Genomic DNA, 17127 nt, shown 5'->3' with positions numbered 1-17127 from the left:
CCTATCAAAATACCATGGACTTTCTTCAGAGACTTAGAACAAATTATTTTAAGATTTGTGTGGAATCAGAAAAGACCCCAAACAGCCAGGGGAATTTTAAAAAAAGAAAACCATATCTGGGGGCATCACAATGCCAGATTTCAGGTTGTACTACAAAGCTGTGTTCATCAAGACAGTGTGGTACTGGCACAAAAACAGACATATAGATCAATGGAACAGAACAGAGAACCCAGAAGTGGACCCTGAACTTTATGCTCAACTAATATACGATAAAGGAGGAAAGACGATCCACTAGAAGAAAGACAGTCTCTTCAATAAATGGTGCTGGGAAAATTGGACATCCACATGCAGAAGAATGAAACTGGACCACTCTCTTGCACCATACACAAAGATAAACTCAAAATAGATGAAAGATCTAAATGTGAGACAAGATTCCATCAAAATCCCAGAGAAGAACTCAGGCAACACCCTTTTTTAACTTGGCCACAGTAACCGGAGAAGGACAAACAGTGTATGTTCTCATTCATTTGGGGAATATGAATAATAGCGAAAGGGAATATAAGGGAAGGGAGAAGAAATGTGTGAGAAATATCAGAAAGGGAGACAGAACATAGAGACTCCTAACTCTGGGAAATGAACTGGGGGTGGTGGAGGGGGAGGAGGGTGGGGGGTGGGGGTGAATGGGTGACGGGCACTGAGGGGTACACTTGACGGGATGAGCACTGGGTGTTATTCTGTATGTTGGTAAATTGAACACCAATAAAAATTAATTTATAAAAAAAAAATAAATAAATACAGGTATCTAGTGCAGAGTTGAAATCTTGATGTCGAATTAGGGTACATAAAGTCGTTGATTCCATGAAGTTGGAAAACGTTTACTTTAAAAAGGCAAAGAATAGGGGCGCCTGGGTGGCTGAGTCAGTTAAGTAGCTGCTTTTGATCCCAGGTCCTGGGACTGACCCTGCTGAACAGGGAGCCCGCTTCTCCCTCTGCCCTCTCCCCCCCCTTATGCTCTCTTATGCACAGGCATTCAAATAAATAAAATCTTTTTAAAAAGGCAAGGAATAAAAATGCTAACAAGGGATTCAAGTTTCTCTAAAGATGTTTCTTCCAGCCTCCAAGTGTTAATTAACTGGGCCGACTGAACATCAACCAATCACTATATTTCTTTGTTGTTAGTACTCTATGAAAGACTGCTTGTTTTTAAAGCGTATATAAATTAGGTACAGCTCCAGTGAAAAGCCTCTCTCTTCTGGAAAAGATCTAAATGTGCCATTTCTTGGGCTAAGTAGAGGACTACCCCCCACCCCGACCCCATTTATTCTAACTGCCAAGCTTTTATTGAGTCCTTGGCACCTAATGATTAACCAGTGACAGCACTAGTGACCCACAGAGATGGAAAGAATGAGGGTATAAGAATGGAAGGACAGCAAGCCATGGCATTTATGGAATCACCACTTTTCAAACTCTTTAAAAACACTCTAGAGAAGGCCATTGGGGTTATCTTGAAGATTTAAGGTCAGTCCTTCCATGAGAAACTCAGTTTTAAGATAAAGTACAACTTTTCTAAAGAGGTAGCCACAGACTCAGTAGGTGCAGATTGGCCTTCCCAACGAAGTCAGTGTTGGGGTGGAAGAGGGTGTGCTGTAGGTTCCAGATGACATAGCCGTAGCTGGTGACGGGGGTGGGGGAGGATAGGCATAGCTCTGCAGATGCCCCAGAGGAGCCAGCATGTTTGCTGTTGGAGGGGTCCTGCTGGGGTCCCAGATTTGGATGTGATGGTCCAGGGTCTGCCCAGGACCTGGGCCTCTTCTGCCCCGGGAGCCACAGGAAGGGCAGGGGTGGAATTGTAAGGACGCAGTACCCAGGACTGTCCAGGGCTTGGGGCGTCATGTGTTTCCGGGAGCCTTTTGACTGGCTGAGTAACAGGTGGTGCATGTGTGTGCATGTGCGCATGTGCGTGTGTGTGCAGGGGGATGTTGTACCTGCCATTCATGGAGAAATATCATCTTCTTGATGTGATATAGCAGCTCTTCTCAGATTTGCAAACACCATCTGTTCTGGTCATGGGAACAACATACTGTTATCTACTAGAAATACGGAAAAAATCATGCAGAAATGGGTGTAGAGAATAGGCAGGGTTTTCTAGCTGAATGGCTATTGTTGAAGAGGCAAGAAAAAAAACCCTATAAAAGCAATGAACATAAAATCTCATATTTCAGTGAATATTCTGTTTTAAATCTTTTTTCAAAGCAGAGATATTTACCATGTTTATGTGGTCAACTTAAAAGATGTTGAAAATAATCTGAAAAGGGAGGGTTGACATAAGCTATTCTCATTCCTTAAAAAGCACACACACACATACATACACACACCCCAAAAAACACTTGGAGGATGATAATCCCTGAATTGATTTTTTTTTTTTAAAGGTTTTTCAACCTTTGGTTTTAAAGACAACTTTGTTTTTCTTCACTGTTCTGGTTACCTGGAATTACAGTGTATTATGTGATGCTCTTACTGGAGGTTTTATGGCGTGAGGGGATTATAGGCTTTCATATGGACTTGGTTTTTAATCTGTAAATAAGACAAAAGTTGGCATTCTTTTCTAATATTTAGACTATGTCGATTTTCGTGAAAGGTTTTGTGGGCTCAGGAAGCACATGGACTAGCATTGGAAACAAAGCCTATCTTTCCATGTTGTTCACATTTTAATTTTGGGACTGCAGCATTTTTAGCACAACTCTTCCGTAAACCCAGGTCTGTGCAAAAAGGGTTTAAGCGTATGAGGAATGGAGTCTTCTAATGTCGTTTTAGAAGCCAGTGCTCAAAACATCTGGAGGTCAGTTACATCACCAGGCATTCAAAATACTTTTGAAAAACTTTTCTAGAAGGCCCAACAGCCCTGTATGTTTGTTCTCAGAACATCTGCCCCCACACTCATTTGCACCTGTGGTTCACTGACCTGGGGAAACGTTACCTGCTCTGCGACAGTATCATGATTAGTACCATTATTTGTTAAAAATCCTCTGAAGGCAATTTATGTAACATATTTTTAATATTTTACTTTGGGCATCCTCCAGGTATATGCAAAGAGCAAATCTAGGCAGTTTCCACTTTACAGATTGGCACCCTTTATATGGCCACGGGGACTGCTTGGTGGTCGTAGGTTATTATAATGTCTATTTGTTTAGACTGAAATCATATGCTTAAAATCTTCCATATTTCAAGTGTTTTTATTCTGAGCAGTAGGTACAAAAAATAATGACAGATATGTCTTACTCCGAAGAGTTCAGTACTCTGCACAGGCTGTCTCGGATCTGATCCACTTTTACAGATTTAACAGACTCTTACATTCACTTTATAGTACGCTTCCTTCTTGCTCTCACTGGAAATGGAGCCACAGGTGGGACTGCACCTTGTCAGACCTCATTGAGGAACTCCAGATTGAGATAGGCCGGGATGTGGATTGAGTCCATGGTCAGCGAGGATGGGTTAAATGGAAACAAAACAGGAAACATGTGCTTGGAATCTAACAGCAGCTGCTGAGGGTCGTTCCGCTCTTGGAGCTGTGCCTGTGGACGAGAGTAAGACCGTGTGAAATACATACCTCCTAAAAATAATCAGTTTTGGTGAACTCATAAAAGTGAATTAGCAGGTATCACGGAAATATTTAAGACAAATTGGGCTTTGGGAGAACATGGGCCTCTGTGGTATTTGGCAGGGAGAGGAGCCCTGGTTCTGGCTTGTTGGATCATAGACGACTTTAAACTCGCCCCTCATTCTAGCAGTCTTTAAAAAAAAAGTTTTCCATCTAAGGGACAATAGAAAAATACATCTCAGGTGCAAATCATGTAGAGCAGTCCTATAGTGAAGGGTTTAAGACCATAGGCTCTTGGGACACCTGGGTGGCTCAGTGGTTAAGCGTCTGCCTTCAGCTCAAGGTGTGGTCCTGGGATCGAGTCCCACATCGGGCTCCCTGCATGGAGCCTGCTTCTCCCTCTGCCTGTGTCTCTGCTTCTGTCTGTCTCTCACAAATAAATAAACCTTAAAAAAAAAAAAGACAGATCATGGGCTCTGGAGGTAGACAGGGCTGAGCTCTCATCTGGCACCATCCTGGGCAAATTCCTGAACCTATCTATGCTTCAGTTTCCTCATCTGCAAACTGGAATGGGGAGAGTGACATCACACAAAATGGCAGAGTGGGAAGCACTGGGCCTCAGTCCCTCCACTGAAGCAGCCACTGAGTTGGAAAAAGCAATTGTGATCCAGTATGAAGGGGGAGGCTGCTTATCTTTGTTTGCTAAAGGAGCAGCACATGTGAACCAGTCACTATGCCCCAGCCTCCAGCCCCTGTGCAGCTGCAGGCAGAGGCTCACACTCCTGGAGAAGCTGCCAGCGCAGTAGGGCAGGCAGTGGGCCTTTGTCTTCCAAAAATCTAGGGTCATGTGCTTGTTGGTCTGGTATTCCCTGAGGGATGGCACAGATGCTTGTCTGATTTGTGGCTTCCCTGCATGGCAGCAACTGGAAGGTTCAAAGGGACACAGCCCTTCCCCTTTCCTCCTCACTTTGGAGCCATTTTAGGAAAAGTATAATAACTGAAATGAAACTTTTCAGTTCACTAGAAGGGCTGAACAACAGACTTGAGCAGGCGGAAGAAATAATCAGTGAACTTGAAGATTAAGGCAATTGAAATTACCTAGTTTGAGGAGCAGATATAGGAAAAAACACGAATAAAAGTGAACAGAACCTGAGCGACCTGTAGGACCATAAAGTGTACCCATGTATACCTCACAGTAGTCCTGGAAGGAGGAGAGAGAAAGGGGCGGGCAGTAAAACACTTGAAGAAGTAATGGCCGAAAATGTACCAAATTTGATGAAAGATACACCTCCCGCAAGACTGTCCACAGTATTAAAAAAAAAAAAGCAAGATAAAAAACATTTACATTGAGATATAGGATAAATAAGTCCAACAACAGAGAGGGACTCTTGAAAACAGTGGGAGAGAAATGACTCATCACATACAGGTAACCTTAAGATTCCACTCAGATGTCTCATCAGGAACCATGGAGGCCAGAGGCAGTGGGGTACCATATTTGAATCCCTGAAGGAAACACTTAACCAAAAACTCTGTATCCAGCAAAATCATCCTTCAAGAATGAAGGAGAAATTAAGTCACTTCCAGGTAAACAAAAGCAGAGGAGACAAAAGAAAGTTCTCTGGGCTGAAATAAAAGGACATCGGACAGTAACCAGAAGCCATTGAAGAAATGAAGAACACACGTGAGTGGGGCAGTTGACGCCTTACTTCTGGTTTGTAACTCCTTTTTCCTATGCTGTTTATACGGATGCAGAAAACAATTACATGTTTCTGTTAATGGGAACAGAACGTGTAACAGACGTGACAGTAACAGTATAAAGGGAGGGATGGACATAGGAGCAGCAAAATCGCGTGTCACTGAAACTAAGTTGGTATTATCTACGGTAGGTGGTTGCAAGTTTAGGACGTTAGTTGCCGTCATCAGGGTAAACACTGATGCCTACAAAGCATACAGACAAGGAAAGTGGGGACTCAAAATGGCATACCACAGAACCGAACCACACACAGAGGCAGTGAAGCATATAGGGCACACGGAAAACTAGTAGCTATGTGTCAGAAGTGATTACTGAAAAAGAGTGAATGCTGCGTAAAACACAAGAATAGCGTCTGGCACTTGATGGGTCCTGTGTTAAATGCTGTTGTCTTTACCATTTGCTCCTTTGTTCTTTTCGCCCATTCATGTCCCACCAGCCTCTGGACCATGAGCCCAGGTGGAGCACTTTTACCAAGGCCACTGAGCCTGGTTAATGAGGAATGCTGCCCAGGGGAAAATCAGTACACCCAGATTTCCCGAAAGCATGGGTCGTCTCCTAGTAGCTTAAACTATCAAAACTCATTTCCTCATTAGGAACTTACCACCATTGCTTCAGATAGTGACAACATTTTGATATGTTGTAACTTTCTAGAAGTTTCATCAATTCCCTGTTTTAGAGAAGACGAGGGATTTTTTTTTTTTTTAGATTTTATTTAATCATCACACACACACACACACACACACACACACACACACACACAGAGGCAGAAATACAGGCAGATAGAAAAGCAGGCTCCATGCAGGGAGCCTGATGTGGGACTCAATCCTAGGATCCCAGGATTATGCCCTGAGACAAAGGCAGATGCTCAACCGCTGAGCCGCCCAGGCGTTTCTAGAGATGTTTATCTGTTGAACTCGTCCAGTATCTGCATGTTACATGTGACCATCACTCACAGCACCTTCATATTTCTAAAGCCTTCTAGCTAGCAGGGGTGAGGTCAGTAAATAATGCAGCATCATTTCAAAAGTGCTGGGGAACAGGTTTTTGGGACAAAACCAGTGTGAGCCTAGGACTGTAAGTTGATTCTACAGTGGCTGTGTAAAGGTGAACGTGGAGAATGAATGGAAAACACTTTAAATTTCCAGTTGTCAACTTAAAAGCCTCCATGTGCATGGTATCATATGAAAGGTGGGCCAAAATATATTTTATTTTAATAATTTATTGAGAGAGAAGGAAGGAACGCGTGAGTGGGGGAGGGGCAGGGAGAGTCTCAAGCAGACTCCCTGCTGAGCATGGAGTTCAAACTGGGGCTCAATCTCACAACCCCCAGGTCATGACCTGAGTGGAAATCAAGAATTGGATACCCAACCAACCAGGCCACCATGTTAAAGTACTTTTAACAGTTTGAAAAAGCAGCTTGAAATAGGAAAAGTTTAGCAGAAGCAATGGCATTTAGAGAGAGATAAGCAACCACTTTCTCTAATTTACAACACCAAATGGTGGCTTTGATGCAACCCTGGAGGAGTGGTGTTTCCAGGATGGCTGACAGTTTGGCACTCAGCTCGCTCTTGGCTTGGCTGCATTGATTACTACAAAACTGGTCCGACAAAAAAAAAAAAAAAAAAAAAAAAAAAAAAAAAAACAAACCTGGTCTGACAGTGTATGAACGTGTACATCGAATGGGACAGGCCAAAAGGCCCTGGAAATGGTTTCCTAGCACTTAAGGACCTTTTATTTCTTGCCCTTAGGTAGCTCCGTAGGCTCTACTCTTTAAGGAGTTTGAATTGAGAGGAGGGTATAAAAATGGATAAAAGTTAAAAAGAAAACACCCATATTGTGTATAATTCAGCAGCAAAAGGCATATATATTTATTTAAGATCCACAGTGGGGGAATCCCTGGGTGGCTCAGTGGTTTAGCACCTGCCTTTGGCTCAGGGCATGCTCCTGGAGTCTCGGGATGGAGTCCCACATTGGGCTTCCAGCATGGAGCCTGCTTCTCCCTCTGCCTGTGTCTCTGCGTCTCTCTCTCTCTCTCTCTTTCATGAATAAGTAAATAAAATCTTTAAAAAATCCACAAGGGAGTCGTTTCATAGGAATTGTCCTGTGAATCCTTTGGGGAGTTTAATCAACTCCTCAGATTTACAGTTTCAAAGGTCAGCATGTTTTGTGCATGCCCTCCAAGCACACAGTATCTATTCCACATAAGACGTGTTCAAGTATAGGAAGCAAGCACGGACTGGTTCACCATTTCCTCTGCATATCCTCTGTCTAGGGAGAAACAGGGCATCAAACTAAGCTGGCAAAAAAACAAAAACAACAAAAACAAAAAACAAAATTTTTGGTAGTGTCGCCAGCCACTGAAATGGGCAGCTGAAGGCGACTCCGAATCTGACCACACGGATCTTCAGAGGCTTCGTGACTGACCTCTGCTACCTTTTCCTTCTGCTCTTAATTCAAGGCCAACGTCTGATATGGCAAAACTTCTTCAACCTTTGGCGTGACTTTTGACTCTCCTCCTAAACAGTGCCATTGCCAGCATGTGAGCAGTTCCAATTCTCCCTCTGCATGTGTGTCTCAGAGATTCAACACCCAGTAAGACTTTCTGAACTTGTACGCCAGTTCGTGTAAAATCCATGGTGAGGGAGATAGCGCAGTGGCTTCTCTTCTGTCAGCAGACTCTTCCTCCACTTCCAGTAGCTGTGGCTGAGTCCTAACTGGATCTGTCCAGTCAGCGCCCCACCACGCTCTTGATCCCCGTGCTGCTCAATCTTTGCCTGCTTTCCTCTGTGGTCTGTGTGTCACTGCTCTTCCTCCCCTGCCTTTAGACAAACCACCTTCCCACTGACCACCATCCTTCCCTTGGCCTTCAGCCTCTGTTCTCTACGTATACACAATGCTAAAAAGTTCATGTATTCTTTGACGTAGCCGACTTTCTCAATCTCTGGATCTCTACACTGAAATGCGGTAAGGCGCCCTGAACAAAATCCCAAGCACACATCAGAGGGGACTAGCTTCTCATACCCCATATGTTCTCAAGAATGAGTGTTTTTTTTTTTTTTTGATAAACCTTCATTTTAATTCCCCCTTTCCTGACTCCTCTGATTGCTTTCGCCCATTTCTTCTTATCCTGTTTTCATATGTTGCTACCACACACTTTGCTGGCTAAAGAGGCTTAGATGTTTGAGAAAGTGTCATATCTCCTCAAGATGTTCGCTACATCTAGCAACAGGAGGGATGGTCACCATTGGACCATTTTATGAGTCAGCCTGAGGTGATTCATTATGCAGGTGCTGTCAGCTTCAGTCACACACACAGTCAGGTATTCAGGCCAAATCACCTAAGGCTGGGCTTTAGGAAGCTCATCTTTAAAAAAAAAAAAAAATCCCATCATCTCAAGACAGATTTAAATAATCATTTCCCTAATATATTTTCTTTCAAGCATATTCCTAAGGGCAAAACTATACATCTTAGAGACAAGATTGAAGAGCTCAAACTGTTTTTTTTTTTTTTTTAGATGTATTTTTTTTAATTTTTTTTTATTTATTTATGATAGTCAGAGAGAGAGAGAGAGAGGCAGAGACATAGGCAGAGGGAGAAGCAGGCTCCATGCACCAGGAGCCTGATGTGGGATTCGATCCCGGGTCTCCAGGATCGCGCCCTGGGCCAAAGGCAGGCGCTAAACCGCTGCGCCACCCAGGGATCCCTCAAACTGTTTTCTTAATATTTCTTTAGTTCCTGGGTGGGGTTGATACTCTGCTTACTTTGTTAATTCCACTTGGTGCTATAATTCAATAACATGCTAGTGGCAGATAATACTTAGACTATGTCTAAAATCTGAGCAGAGTGATAAAGTTCAGTCTTTTGTGTACATATGTAAGTGATTTATGGGTAGTATTTACTAAGGGAAAGCCTGAGAACGTGTGGTCTTCTGGCATATAACATAACCAGCTTTATTTATTTATTTAAAAGATTTTATTTATTTATTCATAGACACAGAGGGAGAGAGGCAGAGACACAGGAAGAGGGAGAAGCAGGCTCCATGCAGGGAGCCCGATGTGGGACTCGATCCCGGGTCTCCAGGATCACACCCCAGGCTGCAGGCGGCGCCAAACCACTGCGCCACCAGGGCTGCCCCATAACCAGCTTTATTAACAAAGAGAAGCAAAGTTTATAAAATTGATACTAGTTTTGGACCAGGATGTTATAGAATTCATTAATATTCTAAAACTCACCTGGATTGTTCGTATAAAGGCCACAGTTACCCGTTCTTCAAATTCATTCACTGGAGTATAAAGGTTTAAAATTTTGACAATCTGTTGGAATACAAACAAAAGCTTAGCAGAGAGCTAAACGAACATAAGACAATGTTTGGATTTCAAAGAATACAGGACATTGGCAGAAGAACTCAATCTTCTTTAGGCAGGACCCACACCCTGAAGCTGGAATGATACTGAGAAGAGGAGTGTATAGTCCGTAAACTACAGACCAGGGGCTTTGGTAGATCTGAGCCCTCCTGCTGCATTCCTGTCTCCTACATCCCTACCTGCCCTAATGGCTCCTGGCTTATAAGATAATGATTCTAGGAAACTGTTGCCTGAAACCCTCAGCCTCTTATCTACCAGTAATTTAAAGATCTCTTAAAGAGCACTGGAGATCTTACCTTAGATGACAAGAGGTTGTTTGACCATGACCCCACCTCCCATGACCCCAAAATCACTTATACAAAGGAACAATTTTTCCTAATTGAACAAGAGAATCATCTCCTATCTGCCTACAATCGTTTGGTGGGAGTAGCCTGTCCCAATGCAAAACAATGCCAGTTGAACTCTGGAAGTAAACTGAAAGCAAAATATATTTACAAGGGGGATACAAATTGAAAACTTTCAGCACATTTATAGGAAGCAGCTTTCTTAAGAGTCTGGCATTTCATGTTTTAGTGGTGAGCGGGGAGGTAAGGAAAGGGGTATGTTTGCGAGACTGAGACTGGATTTCATGCTGTAAGGCTGGACAGGGAGAAGAAGGTGCATGAGTTAATGTAGAAACTCTCCTTTCCTTATGCTAGTTGCATTTTGTGAGGTCACTCCACAGTGGCTCATTTCTAAATACACACACTCCTGATGGAGGACAGGTCTCTTTGTGAGGGGATAAGACTTATCTTTTGATAGACTGGTAACATCTCTGCAACTGAGTCTTAGTCTAAATACAATTTGGCACATTTAAAACGCTTCTAGGTTCTTAATGACGGTTTAAAATTATGTTAATGGAGTCTAAGTGAAAACAGGGCCATAATGAGTATATAGTGGTAAAGAGAGTGATTTATTTAACTCCAAAGGCATGATGCTGCCCATTTCTGAACAAAATCTAAAATTTCTAGTGAGAAACATTCCAAAATTCATTGTGTTTAAAAAAATGCTTTTACCCTAACAAACCAACCAACCAGGGGTGCCTGGAGATCCATGGCTCAGTGGGCGAAGCGCCTGACTCTTGCTTTTGGCTCAGGTCATGAGATGGAGCCCTGTGTTGGCTGTGCACTGGGGACGGGGCCTGTTTCAGACTCTCTGCCTCCCCCACTTCCCCCTAGCCATTTGCACATGTGCTCTTTCTAAAAACAAAAACAAAACTACATTTTTATCCAAGCTTAATGTTTTGTGGGTTTGCTACCTTATCTTTCTATGAGAGCAAGAGGGCCTGGAAAGTTAGTTATGGGGGGAACGGTGGCATCTCGTTCCCCAGACCAAGGCAGTCTTTGGTTCGCAGAGAACATCCCATCTGCGACAGCTTCTGTTGTGTCATTAGGGGCACAGAAAGGCCGCAGGAGCACCATGGACACACACACAAGCCACCAGGGGGAACAGCCTAGGAAAGGAAGGTGGGCCGTGGGGTTCCAGGGCCACATACCTGCTGGGTGCTGAGCGAGGTGCACAGGGAGCAGATGGCCTCCGCATCCTCTGGGGTTTTCTTCTTTAACTGCAGGAGCTGAGCTGCTTGGATCAGAGGCTCCAGAGTCTGGACAGCTCCGCTCTGCTGAAGGTTCCTTCCCCGAAGCCACTCCTCCAGTTGGCTTATATTGTACCTTGATATAGGCCAAAGTGAGCGGCGTTAGACCTGTGCTCCCAACATGCTGGGATGAGTGTGCCTGCTGTGTTTATGGTGCCACCTACACACAAGGTGAGCGTGCTCTTCACCCCCACTAGCTCACTTGGGCCAAAGCTCCAGAAGCGCCTGGTGCTGTCATGTCTTGCTGAATGAATAAATGAATGAGTGGGTGTTTAAAATCCAGTAAAAAGGGGCACCTGGGGGGCTCAGTCTGTGAAGCATCTGCCTTTGGCTCAAGTCACGACCCCGGAGTCCTGGGATTGAGCCCCATGTTGAGCTCCTTGCTCTGTGGGGAGCCTGCTTCTCCCTCTACCACTCCTTGCAGCTCCCCTCCCACCCCCACTAGTGCTCTCTGTTAAATAAACAAAATCTTTAAAAAAAAAAAAATCAAGCAAAGATTGAAAAGTGAAAAGTCTGTGTAAGTTAATCGGAAAACAAGGTATTTAATGTATTGAATTGAAGCAACTGATATTTGACTTTGATGAATATTTAAGCTTCTATGTGAGCTTTCGCCAGGCTGAATTCATTGATTTTTCCCTCTGATCTATCCATGTGGTCTTTACAATTTTTAGAGTATGTAAATATCTTTCAAGCTCTGAACTTGTTTGTTTACCAGGTCACCATCTCTGTGTTGAATGCCACCAGCAACGCAAAGGTGATAGAATTGTGTTGCATGCTGTGACAAGGACCAGCGGTTAGATATGGGTCTCATTTCCAGAGATATGTCAAGCTGGTGGGTGCAGGCCCCTCCACCCTGTGGCTAGGGCAGGGCACCTGTCTCCTACCTGAGCTGCATGCCTGTGCTCCAAGAGCAGACGTCCTTCCGCAGGAGCAGGTTGTTGAGAGTCACGGCGTTGATCATATAGAAGAGTTGCTTGAACACCTGCAGGATGATCTCAGGGTCTAGGCCCTGGTCACACATGACCGTGTGGAAGGAATTCATCTGGCGGATGATGGCTTCCAGGCAGTATGAGTTGTCCCCGTCTACCATGCTGGAGGAGCGCTTCCGGTATCCTGTTGGCTTCACACCAGATAGGCCCTGAATGCTCTCATTTTCCAGCATGGCGGAAACTGAAAGAAAAGCATGATCAGAGAAGCTTGCATGTTCCCCAGAGATCTGTTTCTGGGCCGCTCAGATCATTCTGCACTTTAGGCTTTTGCAATGGCACCATCCACTGATACACAATGTTGATGTGCTCAGAAACTCACAGCATTCGGCATCACATTTCTAATGTGCTGCTGTCTGAATGGAATAAGACTGCCACATAGAAACCTTGGACTGAATCTGTAGACCAAATTTTCACTTGACTTTATTAGCGGTGGGACAAAGATAAGGGCATGTACCAAGTCGATCCTGTATTGGCTTCGGTGCAAAATAGAAAGTTTGCAACTGGGATGTAGTCCCGGCCTGCTCATTGAATTGGCCCTGGACCTTGAGATCATTGCACTGATGTTCAAACAGCTCTTTGACATGAGCCACTGACCATATAAATCTTACGCTTGCTGATGTGTCATACTTATTACACAGCATTTACCTATGTACCAGGGGCTTGATGCTTAGTACTGCTTTCCATCTTCCAACAACCCATTTCCTGATGAGGACATCGAGGCATACAGAAGTCACATTACTTGCCCAAGGTCACAACACTAGGGGTTGGCAGGGCCAGGATTCGAGCCAGGTATGTCCAACTTCAGAACTGATGCTATTAGCCATCGCATTATTTGGAGTTGTGAGTATGCCCCAAGGCTCCCTATGCCTAGGGCCTCACTAAAAGGTTCTCAGATGGGAATAAGAATATGGAATGAACTTTAACCTAGAAAGATAAATTTCCAGATGGCATGGAGCACTCTGGCCCACCTGGAATTCTCCTGTAATCTGTTTGTGTTGTAAGAACCAGGGGGAAGCTACAACCCAGGCCAGGGGAGGATTTCTTCCCTAGCCTTCATGCAGCACATTGAGTGATGAGCAATGATGACTGTGTTTTTCTTTTAACTAAAAAAACCCAGCTCTTATGTTTCGACTCCAGTTTCATGTTTGGTGCCCAAGTGTACTGCTATAGATGGGGTGTTCAGTAAATATTTATCACATGAGTACTTCCTAGTGTGTTTGCTTAATTCTTTTCTTTTTTCATGATTAAAGTATACATATGGGCATGAGGATTATACTTTTTTCATTGTATATGCATTTGTACCTGTTGAATTTATATTCATTACCTATGGAAGATTTCATTGCTCTTTATGAGCACATAGCACATACCTCCTCGCTGTCTTATTGGGAAGGTTCTGGTTTTCTAGAGGCCACACCTAGGATCTTGGCTTCCCTGAAAGTCGGCAGCATTCGCCGTCATTCCTGACCCTACATGAGTGCTGGAGATCTCCCACTGCCAGCTTACCTATCATAGGTTGCAAAACACCCTCGGCGATCTTAATGAGTTGCTGGTAGATCTGAATGGAAAGGTCACTCAGCACCTGACGATATTCAGTGAGGTCAAAGTTCTTAAGACAGTGCTCATTCTGCTTGGCAGTATTCTGAGTCATGAAGCCCTGCACAGAGAGAGAGCAAGCTTTACAAGAGGCTCGGCAGTCTGCTGGGCTTCACAGGACTTCTGGGTCTTGGTCACGTTCATGGGTACCCTATTGGTGGGACTTCATCAGTCTCTATCGCTAGGATGTTCTAGAGGAGCCTGTCAGTTTTTGAGGCCTCAATAATGGCCCTTGAATTTGAAGGCAGAGTAAAACCTCAGCATGATAGAGAGGTTGGAACTGCTGGATTTAAAAAACCCAGGGACGGCTGGGTGGCTCAGTCGGTTCGGCCCCTGCCTTCGGCTCAGGTCCTGATCTCAGGGTCCTGGGATCAAGCCCCACTTGGAGCTCAGTGGAAGGCCTGCTTCTCCTCCTCCTGCCACTCCCCCAGATTGGGCTCCTTCTCTCTCATTCTCTGTGTCAAATAAATACGTAAATATTTTTAAAAAATAGAAAAATAAAAAGCCTAAATCAGTCCACATCCTGAGGAAGTGAGTTCTCTACAGCATCAAACCCAGATTGGTAGCAGGTCCAGGGAAAGAGGGATCATGCTCCCTGATTCTCTGTCTGACTCTCCTCCTAACAGGCCAGGTTACTTTAAAATGTGAAATACACAGCCACTGAAGGGTACGTCCCTGTGTCAGATTATGTTTTTAGAATGAGAAATTTTACATGGATTCTATCATTGGGTATCAGGATTAACAGACTGAAACAATGTCACGGCTACAGCACTGTGTCTTCCTAGCTTCCTATGCTAACAAGATGAAATCACATGAAGAGAATTGCTAATATCGAAACAATTCATGTGACCAACATCCCTTTGCAGTCAGGCCAAGGTAAACCAAAAGCAGGCAAGAAGCTCAGTGTCTTCAAAAGGGTGACCATCCCCAGCAAAGCCTCTCCTGCCAACTCATATTACACAGCAATTTTATAATAAAAACTAAAAGGCAGGTAAAAGAAAAAAAAAATCACTGTGACAGACAAGATATATATATATATATATTTATTTCCCTCTTTGTTTAGACTACATGGATCTGGCTGTAGTGTGCTCTGGGTCTCAGGTCTCTTGATACATTATTCTTAATATAAGTGAAAGTGTAAGGGGGGAAAGGGAGGTTGAGGCAACCCCCAGGGGCCTGGGAGTGGTGTCTGGGATGAACTGGGATTCTTAATGGAGAGACCAGAGTGAAGACATGCCCTGTGTTACCAAGCTGCTGGGCTGAATGCAGAGCGTGGGCTCTATTCCTTCAGGGGCCAGAGTGAGGGAATATGGGTTCCAGACGAAGCTGGGCCCTCGGAGTCCAGAGTAGAAGATGACATAATGTACCCAGGAGGGCGGCAGGTCGAGGAATCAAGTTTGGTTAGAAGCGGGAAGCTGGGCCTTAAGGTCAAGGCGCACAGATGTAGTTTGATCGTGTTGTGCCTCTTCTCCGTGTCCGCCTTCAGATGGATTAACTACTTGGTTGACTGAGGAGATCATGTCACACATCTAACAACTCACTGAGCTTCCTTCCAGTGCTCACTGAAAGGGGGCTGCTCCAGAGAGGTCAGGTCACAAGGGTCTCCCTGGAGAGTCCCAGTGGCTCTCAGATAATGGATGGGTCATATAAGCTCATCTCCCCGCCTCATTTGATTCAGGGTGCTTTCTGGGGCTGCAGGGTCCTTGAGGCCACCTAGCAGACAGGTATCCTGTGCCCTATCTGCTCCTGCTTTGAGCTACCAGGTAGACAGAGGAAGGTATGCTCAGAGCCCGAGGTCCCAGAGGGCACCCCAAAGACCGTACATCCTCTCAGGGTGGGGCCATATTTGGATAGAGGACTGCCTCCCATGACACCCCCGGCCCCCTTCTGAGCTGAGATCTGAGGTGCCCTGAAGCAGGACGCACATCGCTATGGCCCAGGAAGTGAGGCTTTGGGGGTACTTTGGTGGTTCTCAGGTGCCCTTTAGGGGCTGGGCTTGTCTTAGCACTCACCTCATCCCCACTATACTGCTTCAAGCAATGAAGGAGGCGGCAGGTGTTGGATAACCAGAATGAGGTCATCTCAAAGTCCTCATTGTGCTTCTGTGAAAGAAAAGGACAACCCCCATTAGCAGCAGGGCTCCGCTGTCTGGTAAAATGCTCACCCGGGGCTTCTCTTTCCAGGTTTCCAAAGTTACTGAGCATGCTCCCAGCAGACACGACAATGGCCGGTCCCCAAGAGATCCTGGTCAAGGGGTGGCAGTCCCATCCCTTCACTACCAAGCATGGCGCAGAGACCCCTCCCTGGGTCCCCTCGTCACCGGGACGCAGCTGTGCAGCCTGGGCTGTGTGTTGACTGCGCGGCCGCTGGCCCTGCTCCGAACTATTCGTGATCCAACCTAAGGGATGGACGGAGCATGCCAGTGAAATATTTATCGAGCGATCAGATACCCAATGGTTTCAACCCTCTGGAAAAGGACTATAAACCATACCTGGATGAAAACCCAAGAGCCAGGATATAGTTTCCTATCCTAGGGTCAATGACTGAACTGAGCTCACCTTGTCAGCTAAAACCATCCCTGCCTAATGTCAGAGGTGGGAGCTTTGAGGACAATAAAACAAGGGAGTCGGACAGGAAGCGACTGTTAGGGCTGGGCACAGCTAGCGGAGCCCAGTGGTTAGGAATGCTTCCTCTGAGGCAATGGCCTGAAGCCAGCCCTCAACTCACTCAGACTGGTACAAGCTCCCGGGCAGAGCCCGTGCTAGGGGTCAAGGCAGGGGACCCAGATCTGAGTGTCACCAGCATGTTTGTTTAGTGCCAAGTGTGGATAAGATTGCCTCTGGGGCACAGGGCAGGGCCCAGCCGGGCCAAGCCGAGCCAGAGGTACAGTTACTAAGACCAGGCTGGCATGAAGCTCGAAGCTATGAGCTGGTGCTCGCTCACTCCCAGAAGGGAAAGGGGGTGCAGGTGACAGAGGCTCAGTGGGTCTCAGCATCTGGACTCCGCACTTTTGAAGATGACATGCATCCCAGAGTGGCAGTGTGTGTGTGTGAGAACCAGGGCAGGGCTGCCTGGGGCTTGGGCCTGTGGGGAAGGACCATCGCTCTTACTGAGGCCTCACCGCTCAGCATAGCTCCTGCACAGTTGAGCCTCGGCACCCTGACCAGCCTCTTACTGCAGCGGCTGCCACTACCTGA

At 45.4% G+C, this 17127-nt stretch overlaps 1 protein-coding gene across 4 annotated transcripts in view; it reads right to left on the bottom strand.

Annotated features, from left to right (window-relative positions):
* Positions 1–3214: 3214 nt before the first annotated feature.
* The window catches only part of MYO5B (myosin VB), a 332476-nt gene continuing 318563 nt past the window's right edge, over positions 3215–17127 (bottom strand). For all 4 annotated transcript variants that reach the window (XM_055324565.1, XM_055324564.1, XM_055324566.1 and 1 more), the window contains 6 exons: positions 15943–16032; positions 13841–13991; positions 12233–12518; positions 11250–11424; positions 9584–9664; positions 3215–3572 (listed from right to left, as the gene is read on the bottom strand). In XM_055324565.1, the coding sequence (XP_055180540.1) occupies positions 3420–3572; positions 9584–9664; positions 11250–11424; positions 12233–12518; positions 13841–13991; positions 15943–16032 (936 nt within the window). In that variant the 3' untranslated portion in view covers positions 3215–3419. The remainder of the gene's footprint in view (positions 3573–9583; positions 9665–11249; positions 11425–12232; positions 12519–13840; positions 13992–15942; positions 16033–17127) is intronic.

The sequence above is a fragment of the Nyctereutes procyonoides genome, unplaced genomic scaffold, assembly GCF_905146905.1.
Source record: "Nyctereutes procyonoides isolate TBG_1078 unplaced genomic scaffold, NYPRO_anot_genome, whole genome shotgun sequence".
Lineage (NCBI taxonomy): Eukaryota > Metazoa > Chordata > Mammalia > Carnivora > Canidae > Nyctereutes > Nyctereutes procyonoides.
Note: the sequence above shows the minus strand (reverse complement) of the source record. Positions and strands in the feature narration are given on the sequence as shown.